Genomic DNA, 22,074 nt, shown 5'->3' with positions numbered 1-22,074 from the left:
GAGACAATCAACTGGCATCATACTTTCAGGAAAATTAGCCTTCACCCGTATGTATTTGGGGACGAACAACTAGTTTTCATTTTTTTCCACTTCAAGTTTGTGCATAACGAACACTGGCAAAAAAGGAATGTCTAATTGGTTGATTCTATTGGGTGAAATCTTGTAGCTCTCACTGGTGGTGAGCTTGGAGGAAGGAAGGGCATATACTTAGGTTGGGTGGTGAAAATTCTAAACCCCGCTGCCTTCCCACGTCTTTCAGAATTAAGTTCTGGGTGGGAAAGCCCATTAATGACTACTTAAGGGCCTCACCCCTCCGTCGCTGAGATTAATCCAGCTGCAGGTGGGCCTGCCGCCATGCTCTCGTCAGTCTGCAAGTGCAACTACAACTATACGGGCAGCTTCTCACATTTGGGCAGGCGGGGACCCTTAATCAAAGGTACTCAGTGCCTCATTGAGAAACTGGGCACTAGGGTAGAGGGTGCCTACAGAGAGTTCCCACCTACCCCTGCTTCTGGGCCCCAGTCTCTTGCCAGCTGTCCAGCCAGTAGAAGAGACCCCTCGGCAGCTGTCCAGCCGGTAGGCGAGACCCCTCGGCAGCTGTCCAGCGGTAGGCGCGACCCCTCGGCAGCTGTCCAGCCGGTAGGCGCGACCGCCCTCGGCAGCTGTCCAGCCGGTAGGCGAGACCCCTCGGTAGCTGTCCAGCCGGTAGGCGCGACCGCCCTCGGCAGCTGTCCAGCCGGTAGGCGAGACCGCCCTCGGCAGCTGTCCAGCCGGTAGGCGAGACCGCCCTCGGCAGCTGTCCAGCCGGTAGGCGAGACCCCTCGGTAGCTGTCCAGCCGGTAGGCGAGACCGCCCTCGGCAGCTGTCCAGCCGGTAGGCGAGACCCCTCGGTAGCTGTCCAGCTGTAGGCAAGACTGCCCTCGGCAGCTGTCCAGCCGGTAGGCGAGACCGCCCTCGGCAGCTGTCCAGCCGGTAGGCGAGACCCCTCGGTAGCTGTCCAGCCGGTAGGCGAGACCGCCCTCGGCAGCTGTCCAGCCGGTAGGCGAGACCGCCCTCGGCAGCTGTCCAGCCGGTAGGCGAGACCCCTTGGCAGCTGTCCAGCCGGTAGGCGAGACCGCCCTCGGCAGCTGTCCAGCCGGTAGGCGAGACCCCTCGGTAGCTGTCCAGCCGGTAGGCGAGACCCCTCGGTAGCTGTCCAGCCAGTAGGCGAGACCGCCCTCGGCAGCTGTCCAGCCGGTAGGCGAGACCCCTCGGTAGCTGTCCAGCCAGTAGGCGAGACCCCTCGGCAGCTGTCCAGCCGGTAGGCGAGACCCCTCGGTAGCTGTCCAGCTGAGGGCGAGACTGCCCTCGGCAGCTGTCCAGCCGGTAGGCGAGACCCCTTGGCAGCTGTCCAGCCGGTAGGCGAGACCCCTCGGCAGCTGACCAGCCGGTAGGCGAGACCCCTCGGCAGCTGTCCAGCCGGTAGGCGAGACCCCTCGGTAGCTGTCCAGCTGAGGGCGAGACTGCCCTCGGCAGCTGTCCAGCCGGTAGGCGAGACCCCTTGGCAGCTGTCCAGCCGGTAGGCGAGACCCCTCGGCAGCTGACCAGCCGGTAGGCGAGACCCCTCGGCAGCTGTCCAGCCGGTAGGCGAGACCCCTCGGCAGCTGTCCAGCCAGTAGACGAGACCGCCCTCGGCAGCTGTCTAGCCAGTAAGCGAGACCCCCTCGACAGTTGTCCAGCCGGTAGGCGAGACCCCTCGGCAGCTGTTCAGCCAATAGGCGAGACCCCTGATACTTGCGCAAAATTCTGCCCATTCTTTTCCTGCAGCCAATCTAATGTATTCTAACAGCTGACAAACCTGTCTTCTGATATCTCTCATTCTGACACCCTCCAATCTCGGCAAAGACGCTGATTTATTTTCTTATGAGCACAAGCTGACAGCTTAACAACATGATAGTTGACGTGATTGCAAAGCTGTTTCTTGTCATGAAATAGCCCAAGAGTGAAATATTCCAAGTATTATTTTTAATGAAAGGGAATAACGAACTTTTGGTGTTTAAAAATCTGAGTAATTTTACAATCTCAATGGAATCTCAAGTTTACAGTCAAAATAACTCCTTTTTCTTTTTGCAGCTATCCACTCATCCCAGAACGCAGGGCCAAGCTGGAGGAAGTCCGAGCCATATTCTTGTCTGCATACAGCGCAACTGTGGGCCTCAGATCTGTGTCATCCAGCCCATCATCAGGCATTGGTGGACTTCTAGAACAGTTTGCACGTGGAGTGGGACTGAGAGGCACAAACAGCATTGTCTGACACAGCTAGCATTTGTTTTTATAAAATGTGTCGATCACTGTGCAGATAACTGTGACAATGCCAAAGATGGACTTGCAAATTTGTTTTTCGACTCGATCTATTTCATTTTTTGACTTTCAATTGCGTTTATTTGTTATGAAACTTTATTTTTTCTGTCCTGTAGACTGTCTCTTCTCCCCCCCCCCCCCCCCCCCCCCCCCCCCCCCCCCCCCCCCCCCCAAAAAACCCTGGCCCCAAAGCCCCAAGAATGTGAGAAGACCAGGTTCAGCCTTTGGGACAGGAATACTTATTTCTCAAATACCTTTGTCTTCATTGCATCTATGTTGGAGAACTTTAAAAACATGTCATGACTATTATTTGTCAGCCAGAAGTCCTCTATTAAGAGGCACGAGGGGCAGCCAGAAGTTGTGATGAACATGTCCAGTGCCATTTTTAACTAGTTCAAAGATGGTAATTGTGAATCTTTTAAAACATTTTTGCATTGATCTCACTTCGGGCTGTCGTTACCTGATCTTGTAGAGGAGTTTTGATGTTGCAACGTGCTTTAAGGCTACTTCTCAAGATAGTTGGGTGTGGTGAAATTAGTGTATTGGTATTTTTTTTAAAAGAAGAGCTAGTACTCAAATGGAGTTGTTCAAATTCTAGCAACATTTCAACACAGTTTACCTTATTAACCTCGAGCATCTGGCACCCAGTTTACTCCAGTGGCTAATTAATTTCATTGTTATAAGTGCAGCCCTCATTATGGTGTACTCACTCACACATGGTGGAATAGTATGCCGAGCATGGGTTGTAAACCTAATAAAGCTAATTTATCGAGGGGAAGGAGAGGGAACTAGTCAAATTAAACCTGTGGGAAAACACCCATTTGGTTAAATTGAGTGGAAATTAGCTGATTGGATAACTTCTGCGAGGCTTCAACAAGTCCAGGAACTAACCGCTTTGATTTTTGCCAGATTAACTGTAGCGTTAGAACAGATTTTGATAAGACTATTAATTGTAAATGTCTGGGTTTCAATAAGGCTCTGCTAGGTTCTAACAACTTGTCCAACCAATGAATGAATTGTTTTGAAAATGTCTGTCACCGTAAATAAGAAAACAGTAGTAAGATAGTATGTTGTCATTAGCGGATCTAATTTAATTCAGCTTTAGACTCATTTTCTAAAGATTTAAGATTGTTTCTATTTTTTTAATACTACATTTAACCTGCTTAAGAAACTTGGATGATATTTTTGTAACACTTTTTGTTTTTAAAAGAAAATAGTCTATTTATTTTAAATGTAGTTTAATTCCTGTTAGGGTGATCTATTTCCTCTTGTAAAATGGAACATGTCTTTTCTGGATTCTGTTGTATAATCCAGCTATTCAAATTTTACATCTATTTTTAAGTTGCCTTAAGGAAAAAGGAAAGCTGCCATTGAGGATTAAGTGAGGGGAAGCTGTGTGTTATCTCTTTGGAGATTCAAAAAGAAATGTACGGTATAATTTTTCATAGAAGGAAGATGATTCAACAGTTAAGTGGTAAATGACCTCCTTAATGTTTCAGTCAAGCTGTTGACTGTGAAATCAACATTGAACTCTTGTACGTAAGAGCTTAAAATAAGTCAAGAATGAGAAAAGGCCACAAAGGCCACCAAACCTCACACCTCCAGGACCTCAATTCTCCCATTATGACATCCAGATTTATTCCTCGTTTTGTTTCCTTTCCCGACCCAACAACCCTATCCAAACATTTGTCATTCTGAGTAAATAATAGACATGATTGTTTTAAATTTGCCTTTTGCTCATCTAAATTCATGTCTGGTTCTACCAGATTGACTTAATTTGAAGAATTGTTCTGTGTTTGCCTGTAAACATGTGAGCATCACTTGGATCTGCTCTCCTCCCTTTACCACCACTTTTCTGGAGTCACCTTTAAGTTTGGAATAGATTTCCATTTGTATAAGAAAGCCGGTGAGGAAGCTGCAGCAGCACCCATCAAGAAATAAAACAGGTTAATGATTTGAGTTTAAATCTTTAAATTCTGACCCAGTATACCTAAAATGTTAATTATTTTTCATCTTTTCAGTTGCTGACAAACCTGATTCCAACATTTTCTGTTTTTAATTTCAGATTTAAAAAGATCATTCCTCCCTGCAGTTCTTGTGTATACTTGCCACTCTGCTTCTGACTTCCTTGACAAACCATACAGCTGAATAGTACATTGTATGGCTATATAATCGTAATAATTTTTAATATGTTTTAATAGCCCAGTTTAAAAAAAGATCATGGTTAGTGAGTAAATAAAAGGTTAAACTGATGTGTTTAATAACTTGGATGATGTGAATTGGGATTCATCTGCTGTTTAAGTATGTGCATTGCATATTTGGACTGTTTCATTATGTTGAGTTTATACATGGACAACAATTACCATGCCTAGCAAAAGTCTTATAAGTGCATTAAAGATCCTTAAACATTTTTTCAGTTTTTAAATGGGAGAAAGGCTGTAATCCTTTGGTGAATATTTAGGTGTTTTTGCTGATCCATTCTAAGCCCCTTCCTCCCAAACCCTGCCATTGTGTTCACTTTAAGTATATTATTTGCACTAATGTTTTGATTGTTAACCTGTACAACTTGTATCTCAGTGTTATGGCACCAGATCTCTATTGAACAACAAACCATTTACACTTGGTGCTTTCTTATGCTGCATTTAATGATTAATTCCAGGAAGGTGCTTTGTGACCTCCTGATCTATCTGTTTTTAAAGGATTTGGTGGCTTATTAAAATGAAGTTTTTCTAATCAGTGTTTACAATCAGCATTACTCAGATAACTTGGGACTGTAGCGAACACTGGGAATCCCACTAGATGTAGTACTCTCACTTCACAAAATATAAGAACTATTAGTTCGAAAAAATCAGTTTCCAGTCAATTATTTATCTACGGTTAGTTCTTTAAGACTTTGTTTTTTGTTAAATTCCTCCTTGCCCAGTTAGATGTGCATGTTTCCTTGAATGGTGTCAAGTGCATTCCATTTTAAATGATACAAGCAATCACTTAAGTTGCTCCTTTTTTTGTGGACTGAAGATGCCTTTGTTAGGTTTAAGTTCAGGAAATTTGACATTCATTTTCCCCTTGAAATTAAGATTTGTGCCATCAACACTTGGCTTGTCGTGCAATTGGGCTTTAAATTTGCCGCCATTTTGAGTTGCCACAACTACCTTTGGATTGATTTCTATGTAAAATTAGATAATTAATGAGGGATATGGTATGTTGCTGGAGTGAGAAATTCCAATCAACCAGAAGAATTGTAAGCACTGGAATTGGCCTAATAGACGAATGGGTCTGATCTGTGCTAGATAGACAGGATGGGTCTGATCAGTGCTAGGTGGGAAGGGATGGGTCTGATCTGTGCTAGGTAGACAGGATGGGTCTGATCTGTGCTAGGTAGACAGGATGGGTCTGATCGGTGCTAGGTGAGAAGGGATGGGTCTGATCTGTGCTAGGTGAGAAGGGATGGGTCTGATCTGTGCTAGGTGAGAAGGGATGGGTCTGATCTGTGCTAGGTAAGAAGGGATGGGTCTGATCTGTGCTAGGTGAGAAGGGATGGGTCTGATCTGTGCTAGGTGAGAAGGGATGGGTCTGATCTGTGCTAGGTGAGAAGGGATGGGTCTGATCTGTTCTAGGTGAGAAAGGATGGGTCTGATCTGTGCTAGATGAGAAGGGATGGGTCTGATCTGTGCTAGGTAGACAGGATGGGTCTGATCTGTGCTAGGTGAGAAGGGATGGGTCTGATCTGTGCTGGGTGAGAAGGGATGGGTCTGATCTGTGCTAGATGAGAAGGGATGGGTCTGATCTGTGCTAGGTGAGAAGGGATGGGTCTGATCTGTGCGAGGTGAGAAGGGATGGGTCTGATCTGTGCTAGGTAGACAGGATAGGTCTGATCGGTGCTAGGTGAGAAGGGATGGGTCTGATCTGTGCTAGGTGAGAAGGGATGGGTCTGATCTGTGCTAGGTGAGAAGGGATGGGTCTGATCTGTGCTAGGTAGACAGGATGGGTCTGATCGGTGCTAGGTGAGAAGGGGATGGCTAGGTGAGAAGGGATGGGTCTGATCTGTGCTAGGTGAGAAGGGATGGGTCTGATCTGTGCTAGGTGAGAAGGGATGGGTCTGATCTGTGCTAGGTGAGAAGGGATGGGTCTGATCTGTGCGAGGTGAGAAGGGATGGGTCTGATCTGTGCGAGGTGAGAAGGGATGGGTCTGATCTGTGCTAGGTGAGAAGGGATGGGTCTGATCTGTGCTAGGTGAGAAGGGATGGGTCTGATCTGTGCTAGGTGAGAAGGGATGGGTCTGATCTGTGCTAGGTGAGAAGGGATGGGTCTGATCTGTGCTAGGTGAGAAGGGATGGGTCTGATCTGTGCTAGGTGAGAAGGGATGGGTCTGATCTGTGCTAGGTGAGAAGGGATGGGTCTGATCTGTGCTAGGTGTGAAGGGATGGGTCTGATCTGTGCTAGGTAAGAAGAGATGGGTCTGATCTGTGCTAGGTAGACAGGATGGGTCTGACCTGTGCTAGGTAGACAGGATGGGTCTGATCGGTGCGAGGTGAGAAGGAATGGGTCTGATCTGTGCTAGGTGAGAAGGGATGGGTCTGATCTGTGCTAGGTGAGAAGGAATGGGTCTGATCTGTGCGAGGTGAGAAGGGATGGGTCTGATCTGTGCTATGTAGACAGGCTGGGTCTGATCGGTGCTAGGTGAGAAGGGGATGGCTAGGTGAGAAGGGATGGGTCTGATCTGTGCTAGGTGAGAAGGGATGGGTCTGATCTGTGCTAGGTGAGAAGGGATGGGTCTGATCTGTGCTAGGTGAGAAGGGATGGGTCTGATCTGTGCGAGGTGAGAAGGGATGGGTCTGATCTGTGCTAGGTAGACTGGATGGGTCTGATCGGTGCTAGGTGAGAAGGGGATGGCTAGGTGAGAAGGGATGGGTCTGATCTGTGCGAGGTGAGAAGGGGATGGCTAGGTGAGAAGGGATGGGTCTGTTCTGTGCGAGGTGAGAAGGGATGGGTCTGATCTGTGCGAGGTGAGAAGGGATGGGTCTGATCTGTGCTAGGTGAGAAGGGATGGGTCTGATCTGTGCTAGGTGAGAAAGGATGGGTCTGATCTGTGCTAGGTGAGAAGGGATGGGTCTGATCTGTGCTAGGTGAGAAGGAATGGGTCTGATCTGTGCTAGGTGAGAAGAAGGGGCACCAAGACTCTTTAAATTAGATTTGAGGATGGCTGAAAAAAACGTTTAATCTTGTTGAGCTGTGAGACACTCAAGCTAGCAACAAGCACTTTTAAGAGTTTGTAAACTGCTTGGTAGGAAGACGAAAATCGTGCTTAAGAGTGACTACCTCATTAATAACTTTAATCCTCTTTTTTTCATGATTTGAAACCTTATTTGAAACTGCAGCGGCACATTTGACTTATTCTTAATCCAACCTTGCAAACAGCAATTTATTATTAGGCAAAGAATTCTCCTGAAAATTGTTTAACGAATTGAGCCACCATTCTTCAGTATTATCATCCAAAATTGAGAGGTATATTTTCTTATCCTCTGTGGATCTTGAGTAACGTTAATGTGGCCTGTTTTGTGCCAGCAATTTTGCCGGTTACCAATGAAACATTTATTGATCCCTTAGAGTCAGTAACATGGACTCCACAAGCAGTTTCCTGCACAATAAGTACAACATCTGCTGCAATGGTGCTTTAAAAATTCAGCCTCTCTGGAAGCCCATTGCTCCAAAAACCTTGACACAGCTCCTTCAAATCTACAATCTCGCAAATAAATAACCACTCGTCGGCCCTTTCAAAAATACTCTTCCAAAACATAGCACGATATCTCAAAGATATTTGTCTAAATGTTGTAAGTTATTGGCGAAAATGATTTTGAAATATGTGAAATAAAACTAGCACTAAATACTCGGTTCAACGTTACACCTTGAAATCCCTAGCTGTACACTGCTAATGTAATCATTTTTATTTTAGAAGTTATTAGAATCAGCAGCAATTTATTAAAGAAAATCATGTTGTGTTGGACATATGAAGGTTATGGCAGCTTGAATGGTAGAGTAACAATGTTGGTTTCGTTCCCATATTGAGATCATGTATGCTGCCACTGTGGCTTTCCTTTCTTGATGGTAATGGTGAGGGACATGAAATTAATTTAGAAAACAAATTTGTTTGTCTTAACTCCTTTCCTTGCAACATTTATCTATCTTCCCACCTTTTCAAGACAAGAGGACAACGATGATCTGAATCATGAAGGCCATTTAACTGAGCCAACTCATGGAATGTGATCTGGGGCACCTTCAAGATTCTACCCTGTTTTGATGTTAAGTGTTTATCAATTGGGCTGAAGGCCTGGACTTTGTTTGGACCACTGACCCTAGTGAGTTGTACAGTTTCAGTTTTCCTATCAGCAATTTTACTAATCCTGTTCCAAACCTGTCAGTATCCAGTCAGAAATTAACGACTTGTGCATCTTGATTTAGTCAGGTATATATTGCTGAGCCGAGGCCTTGCGTTTCTCCTTTTGCCGGATCATTCACCTATCCTGAGCAACCGTAACAGATTAATATTGAGGTAATGATGTGTTTGTGTGTTGCAGGGGCTCCTTTTAAAGAAACTGGTTTACAGAGTATTCTGTACTCTTATTAAAGTGAAAAAAAGATATGACTTAAATTTTCAGATTACTGTTCCATGAGGTGTAAAATCTTGTGATATGGTGAATGACTAATGGTTCTCCAGGATTACTTGAACTTGTTCCAGGCAGTACACTCTGCATGTGTATAAAGTATTTCAACTTGGTTATAAATAATAAACTTGTACTCTTGACCAAATGGTTTGATCTCGTATTCTTTGTGTATCTATTTATTGTGTGTGCCTCAGATCAAAACATGCTTATATACACGCTATTATTGACAGACGAATATTTTCAGAAATTGTTAATTCAAACAGCATCGGAGAGGGCTATAAACCTATTTATTAAATTTTGCATAGAGCACGTAGATCCTGTCCCCACGCCATTCGTACGAATCTTGCACTGAATCAATTAAACTTAGACAATGACACAGACAATTTGCATATGCTCTAATTTACATAGACAATTTGCATATGCTCTTAAAAACATTTTATATCTGTAAATTTCACTCTATTGGACTCTGCCATTTTTGAAGAAGTTGCTTGACTCTCACAATTGGCCTAAATCATTCCTACGGTGGTCATTGTGGATTTCTCTTTATAAATATCAATCCCTGGTGATGAGCACACAGTCGGCTGGCCTCCGGATAACCACATTTTTAGATGAGAATGAGGTCAGGAAGGGATTCCATTTTTTCCTCCTCTCCCCTACCATTCACCCGGTTTCTGCAAAACCATGGACATTTACTATGGTCTGTGGTGCTCTGTTTGGCTTTGCCATTTGTAAACAGAAAAAATATACTACAGCGTCAGGCCGTGTTGTCTTCTGGAACCCATTCCCTTCTGTTGGCATGGTGATGCTTCCACTCCCTAAGGTTTGCCTCCATGATCTTCCACAAGGCAATTTTCACAGGCAGTGCATAATGAGTGCAGTCAATGGTCACAGCCCACTAACCGAGACTAACAGAATAGTGTGTTTGTATTAAGTGATGGTTGTCATCCATGGCTTCTTACGCAGTCAATAGTTTTTTTTGCCATGATGCGAAGTTTGTGAATCTGAAACTTCAGTTCTCCTTTCTGTCAAGGCAGCACCAATCACTGATCAGTTCAGAAGGATGTCAGCTTCCCAAAGTGCTGTGATATATTCTGTTTTGATTTACCCTGTGCAAAAAATGGTTTCTACTCTACCAAAACAAAACCTATAGAAAAGTTAAATGGATTTGAAATGTTAGCTGTTTCTCTCTCCACAGATGCTTCCAGACACGCAGAGTTTATCCGGTATTTTCTGTTTTTATTTCCGAAGGGAGTGCAACCACTATCCTGTTAAAAGATAGGAAAACAAAAGCAAATGAGATTTCAGTTGCTGTTTCTTGCAATAAAAAATGCTTCCCACATACTGGTAAATATCTCTAATGCTGACATTCCGCCACTGTAGACTGGGTGGTCACATGTACATCGGGATGACATGGACATGGGAAGTGATGTTGATGGAACGGGTGTTCTCTCCCAACATGGGCCGACACACAGCCTGTAAGCTGCTAGGATTGTTGAATAAACCTCTGCTGGTTAGTCCCTTGTCAGTCTACGCAACCCACGCAGGCGGGGAGATTGGGCAAACTGCACAGACAATATCGAGGGAAGTGTCCAGATGTGCACTGTGCAACACCGTCAGGCCTCATCTACCCAAAGAACCACTGCAACTATGTGAGCTCCCAGGCCTGCTGTGGTCATACATGGCAGCAGACATATTGGAATGGAAGGGGAAACCGCACTTGGTCCTGGTTGACTCGTACTCTGGTCGAAGTTAACTATTTGCCCGATCTGAAAAGCAACACAGTCATCGGTAAGCTGAAGAGACAATTTACCACACATGGCAAGCCCAGAGAATTATGATGGACAAGACTCAGCAGTTCAAGGACTTTATGCAAACGTGGGACGTTGAGTGCATCATAAATAGTCCCCTCTACCCACAGTTGAATGGTCTGGGAGAATGAGCACTCAGCAAAGCATCTCCTTGAGAAATGTGTCTCCAATAATGCAGACTTTTATGGTGCCCTATTCAACCTGCAAAGCGCAGTAAGACAGAGCTTGCTCTCATCAGTACAGAGAGTGTTCTCCAGGCATTCTATAACCATGGAACCTGTTGACAAAACCCTCCTGCAACCAAAAGTGACAAATATGGGTGCCACCCTCAGGAAACGGCGACACAGAGATAAAGGGTACTATGATCGCAATGCCCACAGACTGCGCTTGAAAACCAGGCCAAATGGCTAAGATCCAAACCACATGCTGCCACGACAAACTAATGGTGGTACACGGCCATGTCCCACAACCCAACAGCTATGTGGTTGCGTCGGACGTGCTCTCTGTCAGGAACTGGTGTCACCTGTTGCAGGTACCTGAACCAGCACCATCAACCAGCAGAGGGTCCAACACACCGAGTCTTCAATCTGCACCTTCTACGCTGGTGGAAACGGACACCCCTCCTGAAGTCCATGCAACAAGCCCTGCAGCCACTGGGAACACCACATGGACATCTAATGCCATCCAACCTGAGGACAACAACCCAAGGACAGACAAATGGAACAATCACATGCTCAGGGTGCCTGACCTGGCCAAATTCAAAGTTCAAGGACCATGTACTGACCTAGTCTACATATGAATTGTGTTTTCTAAAAGAAGCGAGGTGGGGATACACAATGGGCCATGTGCCAAGTGTAGCAGTCCAAGTCAGTGCTCCACATATTGTAAATACTTTATGTTCTGCTGCCCAAGTTTGTGCTCTGTACATTGTAAATAGTATTTAACCTTTCAACTCTGGTCCTACATTGTCATATGCCTGTAGTACCACCTGCTACCGAATGTAATGTGTCAGTAGTGCTGGAGTTTTCCTCCCAGCACAGGTAGTTAGACTCAAATCTTGCAAGAGCTGCTAAGATAGTTGAGTAAGACTTCTGGTGGCGGCATGTAGGTGGAGGCCACACGTTAGGTGGCTCCTGCTACAGTCTCTGTTTTTTGGACTTTTATGCCCGGTTTCAGGAGTAGTTTGTGGCTGAGTTGGGGTGGGAAGTCATAAGGAAGACGAGGAATGTTGAAGCCCCAGAGGAAAGGTACTGGAAAGAAGGAGCTGAGCGAATGTCCTCCGGCGAGTGAGGCTGAGAGTTCTGCGGGTAGAAAGGTGGTAGGAGCTGGGTCGGCGGGTGGGGCCGCCCCCTCATGGTGGAAACTCTGACCGAAGTGATGTCGGGGGTGTTCGAGATGGCAGTTTGCCAAGCATATGGAGGTGCTTTGGAGGGAGATGATGTTTTCGATGAAAGAGTGGGTGTAGGAGGCGTTGCCCCGGTGAAGGCAGCAGTGATTAAGTCTTTTGTCGAGGTGTGAGAGCAAGGAAAGAAGTTGAAGGGGTGAGGCTGCAAGGAGAGAAGTTGAAGGGGGTGGAGGAGGCATTGTCGCAACATAGCGACCAGTTCACCTCGATGGCTGAGGAGCTGTAGGGGGTGGCGGAGATCAACAAAGTGATCAGAGTGACCTGGAAAACAGGTCGAGGAGGCAAAACGTGAGAATCGTGGGATAGCCCGAGAGGGTTGAGGGCCCGAGGCTGACCGAGTACTTTGCAAAGAAGTTTGTGGAGTTGATGGGGGAGGGTGAAGATCCCTCCCACTACGGGTTGGACAGGGCACATCGGTCACTCAGGCCGAAGCCAAAAGTTAATGAGCCGCAAAGGGCGGTTATAGTTTGCTTTCACAGCTACCACGTGAAGGAGAAGCTTTTGAGCTGGGCGAAGCAGAGACGAGGTGTGAAGTGGGAAGGCGTTGGTATACGCATATACCAGGACCCGACGGCGGAGCTGGTGGGAAAGCAGACGGTCTTTGTATGGGTCATTGGAGCCTGTTTGAGCAGGTTTCGATGGACCTGGGAAATGTGAATGGTGGGGGGGGGGGGGGGGGGGGGGGGATTAATATTGAGTGAGATGTTTGCAAGAGGAAGTGGAAGGGAGGTTCTGGAAGGGGTTTGATGATAACAACAGGGTGGGGCAGGCCTGGCCAGATGGGCGGGCCGGGGGAATGGTGATGGCGGATAGGAGGGGTGGAGGGATGAGAGACCCCCGCTCAGAATGGGGATGTGGAACATCAGGCTGTTCGGGGGACCGGTGAAGAGATCAAGAGTTTCCCCGCACTTGAAGAGTTTAGAAGCTGATGTGGTGATGTTGCAGGAGACCCATTTGAAGGTGAAGGATCAGGTGAGGCATAGGAAAGGCTGGGTGAGTCAGGTGTTTCATTTGGCGTTTGATAGCAGGGCTCAAGGGGGTGACGATATTGGTGAGCAAGAGGGTGAGGTTTCAGATGGAGAAGGTGGTGGCTGACCCGGGGGGGGGGGGGGGGGGGGGGGGGGGGGGGGCGCAGGTATGTGATAGTGAAGGGGGAATTGGAGGGGAGGATGGTGACGTTGGGAAGTGTATGTGACCACAATTGGGACAAAGTGGGGTTTGTGAAGAGAGCGTTGGGTGCCATTCCGGATCTGGATACCATGAGCTGATAGTAGGAGGCAATTGGAACATAGTGGGAGCGGGGGGGGGTTACATCCAAGGGATCGGGTGTATTCATGTTTGTCCCCGTGCACAAGATATTTTCGAGGATAGACTTTTTTGTGGTGGGGAAGGCACTGTTGGCGGAGTTAAGAGGTCGGAGTACTTGGCAATTATGATCTCGGATCACACTCCACATTGGATAGATGTGGTTTTGGAGACGGGCGTGGCCCAGAGGCCGGGGTAGCAAATGGAATGTTGGCGGACCGGAGCTTCTGTAACAAGATGGGGAAGGTGATTGAGGAGTGTTTGGGGTTTAATTGCACGGGGGAGGTCTCAAGGTCGGTGGTCTGGGAGGCTCTGAAGGTGGTGGTGAGGGAGGAGGTGATCTCATTTAACACTAAAGTGGATAAGGAGGTGAGGGAGGAATGCCAATGACTAGTAGAAGATTTTGCAGGTGAATGGAAGGTACATGGGGGACATGGACCCGGGGCTCCCGGCAAAGAGGAAGGATTTGCAGGCGAGGTTTGACCTATTGTCCACGAGAAAAGTGGTGCGTCAGTTGAGAAGGGTGAGGGGGACTGTTTATGACTACGGGGAGAAGGCTGTATATTGGCAGGTCAGCTCCGTAGGAAGGGAGGGAGATAATTTGTGTGCAAGACAAGACAATGGTAGCTCCAGAACAGATTAATAAGGTGTACTGGACAGTACACATGGGGATACAAAGATCTCAGTTAAGACCCAAGAAATTCCCTCACCTTGCTAATCCTACCCACCTTCCCAGCCCAAACAAGCAAGGAGATCAGCCTATCCACCCCCCTAAAAACTGCCTTGGGGAAGAGGACCGGCAGACATTGACTGGTCAGCAAAACCTGCAGAGGGTAACAGAATGGGAGCAGAGGTGAGGTTCTGAAATTATTGAACTGAATGTTGCGTGTGGAAAGCTGCACAGTGCCTCTAATTGAAAGATAAAGAGGTGATCCTCACGCTTGTATTGAGCTTCATTGGAACACTGCAAAAGGCCAAGGACAGGGAGATTGGCAAGATAGAGAATTAAAATGGAAAGCTTAGTGTGACATTTGTGGACTGAATGGAGGCATTCCATAAAGTGATCACGCATGGGCGACATGGTGGTGCAGTGGTTAGCAGTGTTGCCTCATGGTGCCGAGGATCCGGGCCACTGTCCGTATGGAGTTTGCACATTCTCCCCATGTCCACTTGGGGCTCACCCTACAACCCAAAGATGTGCAGGTTAGGTGGATTGGCCATGCTAAATTGCCCCTTAATTGGAAAAAAAAAGAATTGGGTACTCTTAAATTTAGTTTAAAAATATAAAGAAAAAAGTGATTACCCAATCTGTGTTTGGTGATGGTGGAAATGGCGGATGATGATCCGTTGAATAGGATAGCTTGGTGGGGCGGAAGGTGAGGACAAGGGGAATTCTGGGGAATGGGGGAATCCTGGCGGAATTCTACGAATTCCACCGGGTCGGAGCATCGGCGCCGCACAAATTGCGCCACGCGACCCTGAAGCCAGGACGCAATTATCTGCAGTGCGGAGAAACAGCACCGGCGTGGTTGGCGCAGCGCCGGTCGAGCGCCTGCTCCTGGAGCCCTGCACCATTTGGCGTCGGGGCCGGCGCGGGGAGGAAAGCCACTGCGCATGCACTAGTTGGCGTTGGGTTCAGGCCGGGATCAGCAGCTGGAGCAGTGCCGTCCTAGCCCCCTGTGGGCCACAGAATGGGGTCCTGGAACGGACGCCGGAGTAAAACACTTCCGTTTTTACTCCAGCGTCGGCACTTAGCCGCCCAATGGGAGAATCCCGCCCCCTATTCCTTTGCTTAAAACCATTTTATTCCATTTTGTTGTTTTGATTGAATTGATAGCAAGGAACAGTTGTTTCAGGTTTTTTTGTTAACTCAAATTTTGATGGTGGTTCTACATTTCATTGCTGTTAATTTCCTATTGAATTGCAGAAAGGCGTGGGGTGTATTGGCTTTCAAGGCATATCCAGCCACAGTAAGGTCTCACAGTACGGCACAAAGGATGCATGAATGGAAGTTCTCTGTTATTTTACTTCTCCCTCGGCAAGATCCTGTTCCATGCTGAGCCTCCCTTACAGCTATTACATCAGCTCATTGAATGTCAGAGCAGACTCAATGGGCCGAATGCCCTACTTCTGCTCCTATCAGGGGGAGAATGGGGAGCAGCGCAAGAGTGAATCTTCATCAGTCCGTGTTCATGTGATGTACTGGCAGCTAAAAGGATGAGAAAGCCGACAACACAGGGATGTCCGTGACTGTTATTTTATTTGACGTTAAGTATTGCAGTTCATTCTATTCAGTATCCCAGAGAGGTTATTGCAGAACTCTAGTGAAGTTTAGATCCAGTGCGGCCAACTGTAAATCAAATTCAACTCGCAAATAATTGAAAAGTTGTTTTCTTAAGAAATCTTCTGAGTTTACAGAGGGTTGTTGAACAGGGGGGTGAGATGTTGTCGTTAACACCAAATAAAATTTTTAAAGTATATATTTTTGTATTAGGTTTTTGACATTTTATACAAAATAGCAATCAAAACCACAAAATATGTATCAGCAACCACGACCAACCATAACAAACCAAAACCAACCCATTCCCCCCCCCCCCCCCACAGCCCTGACAACTCCCTCCCCAGTAGAACCGCTCCCACCCCGACTCCAACCGTTAACACTGACCAGGGGTGAAATTCGCCGACCCCCCGCAGGGTCGGAGAATCGCCCAGGGCCGGTGAAAATCCCGCCCCCGCCGTGGCCGGAATTCTCCGCCACCCGGGAATCGGCGGGAGCGGGAACCGCGCCACGCCAATCGGCGTGCCCCCCGCAGCGATTCTCCAGCCCGCGATGGGCCGAAGTCCCGCAGCTGAGAGGCCAATTCCGCCGCCGTGGTTTCAACCACCTCTGGTGGCGGCGGGATTGGCGGCGCGAGCGGGCCCCCAGGGTCCTGGGGGGGGGGGCGGAGCGATCGGACCCCGGGGGTGCCCCCACGGTGGCCAGGCCCGCGGAACCGCCAGTGTCGTGGGGGCACTCTTTTTCTTCCACGGCCTCCACCATGGCGGAGGCGGAAGAGAACCCCCCCTACCGCGGATGCGCCGGTGGTGACGTCAGCGGCAGCTGACGCACCGGCGCATGCGCGAACCAGCGAAGGCCTTTCGGCCAGCCCCGGCGCCGGCCGGCGGGCGTTAAAGGCCGTTGGCGCAGGTTTTGGTGCCAGTCGACATGACGCCAACCACTCCAGTGTGGGTCTACCCCCCAAAGGTTCTGAGAATTCCGCACCTTTGGGGAGGCCCGACGGTGGAGTGGTTGGCGCCACTCCGCTGCGTCGGGACCCCTCGCCCCGCCGGGTAGGGGAGAATCTTGGCCCAGATCCTTGAAATTGTGGGGATTTTTGTGAGGGGTTTCCAGGATGGAAGGTGTAGTGATCACATAGATACACAAACCTCTTTTGAGGAAGTAAACTAATTTTATTAGCACTACTAAATTTGAGTTCCACACTTATTCTGACTAGCAAACATACATGTAAGAATTAAACTACACTCATTAACACTATCTCTATGTACTAATTATAACTATTATATCTTAACTAACTCTGCAATACACTATGAATCTTATCTTCGTCAGCTCCAATCTAAACTCCTCCCCTTAGCTTAAGAGCCAGTGCAATTTATAATACTGTCCCTTAGCTCCTTCTAGTGGCTAGGCTTAACATAACATTAACTCTTCACATGCTGTACATTTGTATAATGTCACAGAAATGCAATATAAACGGACGCCAGCCGTGATAGAACCTGACAACTGCTCCCCTCATCGTGAGCTTGTCGAGCTGCTCCCCTTCTCGAGATGTAAAAACTCCATCAAGTCAGCCAGCCACTGGGTGGTGCCACCTGCCTCCAACTCAGCAGGATCCTCCAACGAGCCAGCAATGAGGCAAAAGCCAGATCGTCCACCCCAACCCCCATCCTCAGTTCCGGCTGTACTGACAACCCAAATTTCGCTCCTAATGGCCAGTGCTCCGAATCCACATTTAAAATTGCGGATAAGGGCCGGGATTCTACCCTACCCGGTGGGGCAGGGGGTCCCGGCGTGATGGAGTGGCAAGAACCACTCCGGCGTCAGGCCGCCCCAAAGGTGCGGAAGTCTCCACACCTTTAGGGGCCAAGCCCTCACATTGAGGGGCTAGGCCCGCGCCGGAATGTTTGGCGCTCCACCGGCTGGTGTGGACGGCCTTTGGCGCCACGCCAGCCGGGGCCGAAAGGACTTTGCCGGCTGGCGTAAGTCCACGCATGCGCTGGATCGTCAGCGGCTGCTGACGTCGTCCCCGCGCAGGCGCAGAGGAGGGGGTCACTTCCACCTCCACCATGGTGAAGACCATGGCGAAGGCAGAAGGAAAAGAGTGCTCCCACGGCACAGGCCCGCCCGCCGATCGGTGGGCCCCGATCACGGGCCAGGCCACTGTGGGGGCACCCCCCAGGGCCAGATTGCCCCGGGCCCCCCCCAGTACCCCGGAGCCCGCCCGCGCCGCCAGTCCCGCCGGTCAGGTAGGTGTTTTGATTCCCGCCGGCGGGAGAGGCTTGTCAGCGGCAGGACTTCGGCCCATCGCGGGCCGGAGAAACGCTGGGGGGGGGGGGGGGCCGCCGACCGGCGCGTTTCCCACCCCCGCTAAATCTCTGGTGGCGGAGATTTCGGGACACGGCGTGGGCGGGATTGACGCTGGCCCCCGGCGATTCTCCGACCCAACGGGGGGTCGGAGAATCCCGCCCAAGATGTTTAAAAAAACAGCCCCAAAAACCCACCAACTTAGGGCAGGACCAGAATGCGTGTATATGGTTCGCAGGGCTCCTGAAACACTGCTCATACCTGTACTCAACTCCCACACCAAATAACCTTTTCCAAATATATTAACTCCTTTTTATTCTTAGAAAGGAGCCAAAATTAATTTGAAATTTTCTCGCACAGCAGGCCAGTTCTGATCCTGGGAAATGGTGAGAGACGAGTTGCTCCTTTACATGCAGTAAAAAAATTATTGCAGTAATAAGACCATAAGTTATAGGAGCAGAACTATGCCATTCGCCCATCAAGTCTGCTCCACCATTCGATCATGGATTGGATTGGATTGGATTGGATTTGTTTATTGTCATGTGTACCGAGGTACAGTGAAAAGTATTTTTCTGCAAGCAGCTCAACAGATCATTCAGTACATTGGAAGAAAGGGAATTGAACAGAATTCAAGAAAGTACATGAGAATACATAATAGGGCTACACAATATATACAATGTAACTACATAAGCATTGGCATCGGATGAAGCAGACCGGGTGTAGTAGTAATGAGGACAGTCCATAAACGGGTCGTTTAGGAGTCTGGTGACAGTGGGGAAGAAGCTGTTTTTGAGTCTGTTCGTCCGTGTTCTCAGACTTCTGAATCTCCTGCCCGATGGAAGAAGTTGGAAAAGTGAGTAAGCCGGGTGGGAGGGATCCTTGATTATGCTGCCTGCTTTCCCCCGGCAGCGGGAGGTGTAGATGGAATCGATGGATGGGAGGCAGGTTCGTGTGATGGACTGGGCGGTATTCACGACTCTCTGAAGTTCCTTGCGGTCCTGGGCCGAGCAGTTGCCATACCAGGCTGTGATGCAGCCCGAGAGGATGCTCTCTATAGTGCATCTGTAAAAGTTGGTAAGGGTTAATGTGGACATGCCAAATTTCCTTAGTTTCCTGAGGAAGTAAAGGCGCTGTTGTGCTTTCTTGGTGATAGACATTCATTTGAGGAGATAATTTCATAACTCTTAACGAGAAATGAAGATGCTATGAGAAGGATGTACCATCCCTGGCTAAGGATGGTATTAAATTGGAAAAAAGACACAACAAAGATTTTTTTTTACAACACGGCAAAGATGAGTGTAGGCCAAAAGACTGGGAACATTTCAGAAATCCACAAAGGATGGCTTAAAAAAGTACCAAGAAATCTAATGGGGCTAAAATCTGACAAGTCCCTTCGACCTGATGGCTTGCATCTTAGGATTTTAGAGGAGGTGTCTGTAGTGATAATGGATGCATTGCTTGTTACCTTCCAAAACTTTCTAGATTCTGGAGAAGGTCCAACAGATTGGATAACCCCAAATATAACAGCACTATTCAAGGAAGGACGGAGAAAGAAAGCAGGAAACTATAGATCACGTATTCTAACATCTGTCATTGGGAAATTCTAGAATCCATTAGTAGCAGGCACTTAGAAAATCACAACACAATCAGGCAAAGTCAACATGGCTTTCTGAAAGGGAAATTGTGTTTGATAAATTGATCAGAGGATGTAACAAGCAGGGAGGATAAAGGGAAACCAGTAAGTGTAATGTATTTGGATTTCCAAAAGGCATTCAATAAGGTGCTGCATAAAAGTTTACTGGACAGAATAAGAGCTCATGGTGTTGGGGTGCTGTATTAGCATGGTTAGCAGATTAGCTAACAGGAGCAGAATAATGATGGGGCGGCAAGTGGCACAGTGGTTAGCACTGCAGCCTCACAATGCCAGGGACCCGGGTTTGACTCCGACCTTGGGTGACTGTCTGTACGGAGTTTGCACATTCTTCCTGTGTCTACGTGGGTTTCTCCAGGTGCTCCGGTTTCCTCCCACAGTCCAAAGATATGCAGGTTAGGTGGATTGGCCATGCTAAAATACCCCTAGGTGGGGTTACGAGGATAGGGTGGGGGATTGGGTCTCAGTAGGGTGCTGTTTCAGAGGGTCGGTGCAGACTCGATGGGCAAAATGGCCTCCTTCTGCATATAGGGATTCTATGATTTAATGTAAGCCTACTTGTGACAATAATAAAGATTGTTAGGGAGAACAAGGAGAAACACATGTAGATCTCATAAACACAAAACTATGTTCGATGTCAGCTGGCTTTTTCTGCATGGATTGTCGACCTTTGGAATATGTTGCTGGCTTTCACAGCGACTTTTGTAAAGATTCTAAAAGGTGCTGGGGAAGGTTGTGAAGGAGGGAGGCTGATATTGCTGTGTTGAAAGATTATCGGATGATCTCTTTATATTTCCTGAAACTCATTCTGATTTCCTTCAGGGATCGGGGAGGAATTTCCCGGACTTCTTTCCCCTACAATGGCCTAGAGTTTTCTTGAAATTATTATTTTTTTGCTTCCGGCAGAAGATTATGTGGCTTCTCGTACAGTTGGGGAACGTTGGGGGGCAAGCCAAAGGGAGAAACTGACCTTTTATTCCCGTGTGTCTCAATTGTATGTTTGCACAAAATAGTGACAAGATTTCCTCAGATTGTATTGTGAAAGAGGGAACAGTCACAGAATTGTTACAGTGCAGATGGAAGCCATTTGGCCCATCCTGTTTGTACTAGCAGATAACGCTGTGCTCCCTTCATTTGTGGAGTGGAAGAGGGAGAAAGGAGAAGGTCAAAAGATTATAATGTTCTGGGATATAAATGTCAAAAAAGGGCAGCACGGTGGCCTAGTAGTTAGCACAGCTGCCTCACGGCGCTGAGGTCCCAGGTTCGATCCCGGCTCTGGGTCACTGTCCGTGTGGAGTTTGCACATTCTCCCCGTGTCTGCGTGGGTTTCGCCCCCACAACCCAAAAATGTGCAGAGTCGGTAGATTGGCCATGCTAAATTGCCCCCTTAATTGGAAAAAATAATTGGGTAATCTAATTTTATAAAAATAATTTTAAAAAATAAATGTCAAAAAAGTGTTTCCGGAAAGGATTACTGAACTGAAATAGCATTTTAGTCAACTGTATTGGGTTAGGGAGGTCTCAGGGTGCTATGGCTGTGATCTAACTCTGGGCCAGAAGCTTCAAGTTCAAGTCCCACTTCAGAACTTGATGACCATGGAAGGTGAGTTCATAACATGGCAAAACAGGTTGATTATCAGCCTGTAAATCCTTGCAATATGCCCAACGGCAGGCAGTAAGAACAGGAGAGAAGCCAAAGGCAAATCACTGCAGTACTTTTCCAAGTGTAAACATGGACCAATACAGTGGAAGTCCACTGCTATGCATCATTATGGATTTGTGTTTGGTGTCTCAATAATGACATATTGAGACTTGTGTGTTTAAACATGAACTGTCTATTGCTACTCATTAACTATTTTCAGATTCCGAGATATTGCCATGCATGGTGCTGCCCCATGCAAGCTGTTCTCAAAGCGTTCTCTCTGAGCCCCTTGCCATGTGACTCTATACATCATACTGTGGGTGGTGCTATTCTCTAGTCCCATGTTAACCCTTCCTCTGCTAGGCAGCACCTTACAGGCACATATTGCAACATCATACAATAGCCACCATCCTCTTCGGGCCTGGTACCTGAGGAAGGAGGAGGGTATACAGGAGAAAATGCAAGAGTACGGGTTGAAGCAGAACATCTCTTATAGCTCCACAGCTATGAAGTGGATTCCTTCTCTGCTGCAATGATCTATGGTTAAGTTGAATAATAATAAACATAGAGTTCCCATTTACTCAAATCGTACCAAATTTTGGTGGGTATAAGGTACTGAAGATTTTGAAGAAGTAAAAAAGAGGATTGTTGTTCAACCTAGTGTACAATGACCTGACAA

The 22,074-nt window shown here is 47.7% G+C and overlaps 1 protein-coding gene and 1 long non-coding RNA gene across 25 annotated transcripts in view; both read left to right on the top strand.

The window, feature by feature from the left end:
- mtmr14 (myotubularin related protein 14) overlaps positions 1 to 2,376 on the top strand; it is a 101,386-nt gene extending 99,010 nt beyond the window's left edge. For all 11 annotated transcript variants that reach the window (XM_038812415.1, XM_038812412.1, XM_038812411.1 and 8 more), the window contains one exon: positions 2,113 to 2,376. In XM_038812415.1, the coding sequence (XP_038668343.1) occupies positions 2,113 to 2,293 (181 nt within the window). In that variant the 3' untranslated portion in view covers positions 2,294 to 2,376. The remainder of the gene's footprint in view (positions 1 to 2,112) is intronic.
- A 116-nt stretch (positions 2,377 to 2,492) lies between these two features.
- On the top strand, positions 2,493 to 9,147 carry LOC119973881. 14 transcript variants are annotated; one of them, XR_005462400.1, is made up of 3 exons: positions 2,493 to 4,286; positions 4,406 to 5,689; positions 6,364 to 9,147. It is a non-coding gene; the product is annotated as an uncharacterized LOC119973881 (long non-coding RNA). The 14 variants fall into 14 exon arrangements; XR_005462411.1 differs by having other exon boundaries at positions 2,493 to 5,718; positions 6,394 to 9,147; XR_005462405.1 differs by having other exon boundaries at positions 2,493 to 5,718.
- The last annotated feature ends 12,927 nt before the right edge of the window (positions 9,148 to 22,074 follow it).

The sequence above is a fragment of the Scyliorhinus canicula genome, chromosome 11 (assembly GCF_902713615.1).
Source record: "Scyliorhinus canicula chromosome 11, sScyCan1.1, whole genome shotgun sequence".
Classification (NCBI taxonomy): domain Eukaryota; kingdom Metazoa; phylum Chordata; class Chondrichthyes; order Carcharhiniformes; family Scyliorhinidae; genus Scyliorhinus; species Scyliorhinus canicula.
Note: the sequence above shows the minus strand (reverse complement) of the source record. Positions and strands in the feature narration are given on the sequence as shown.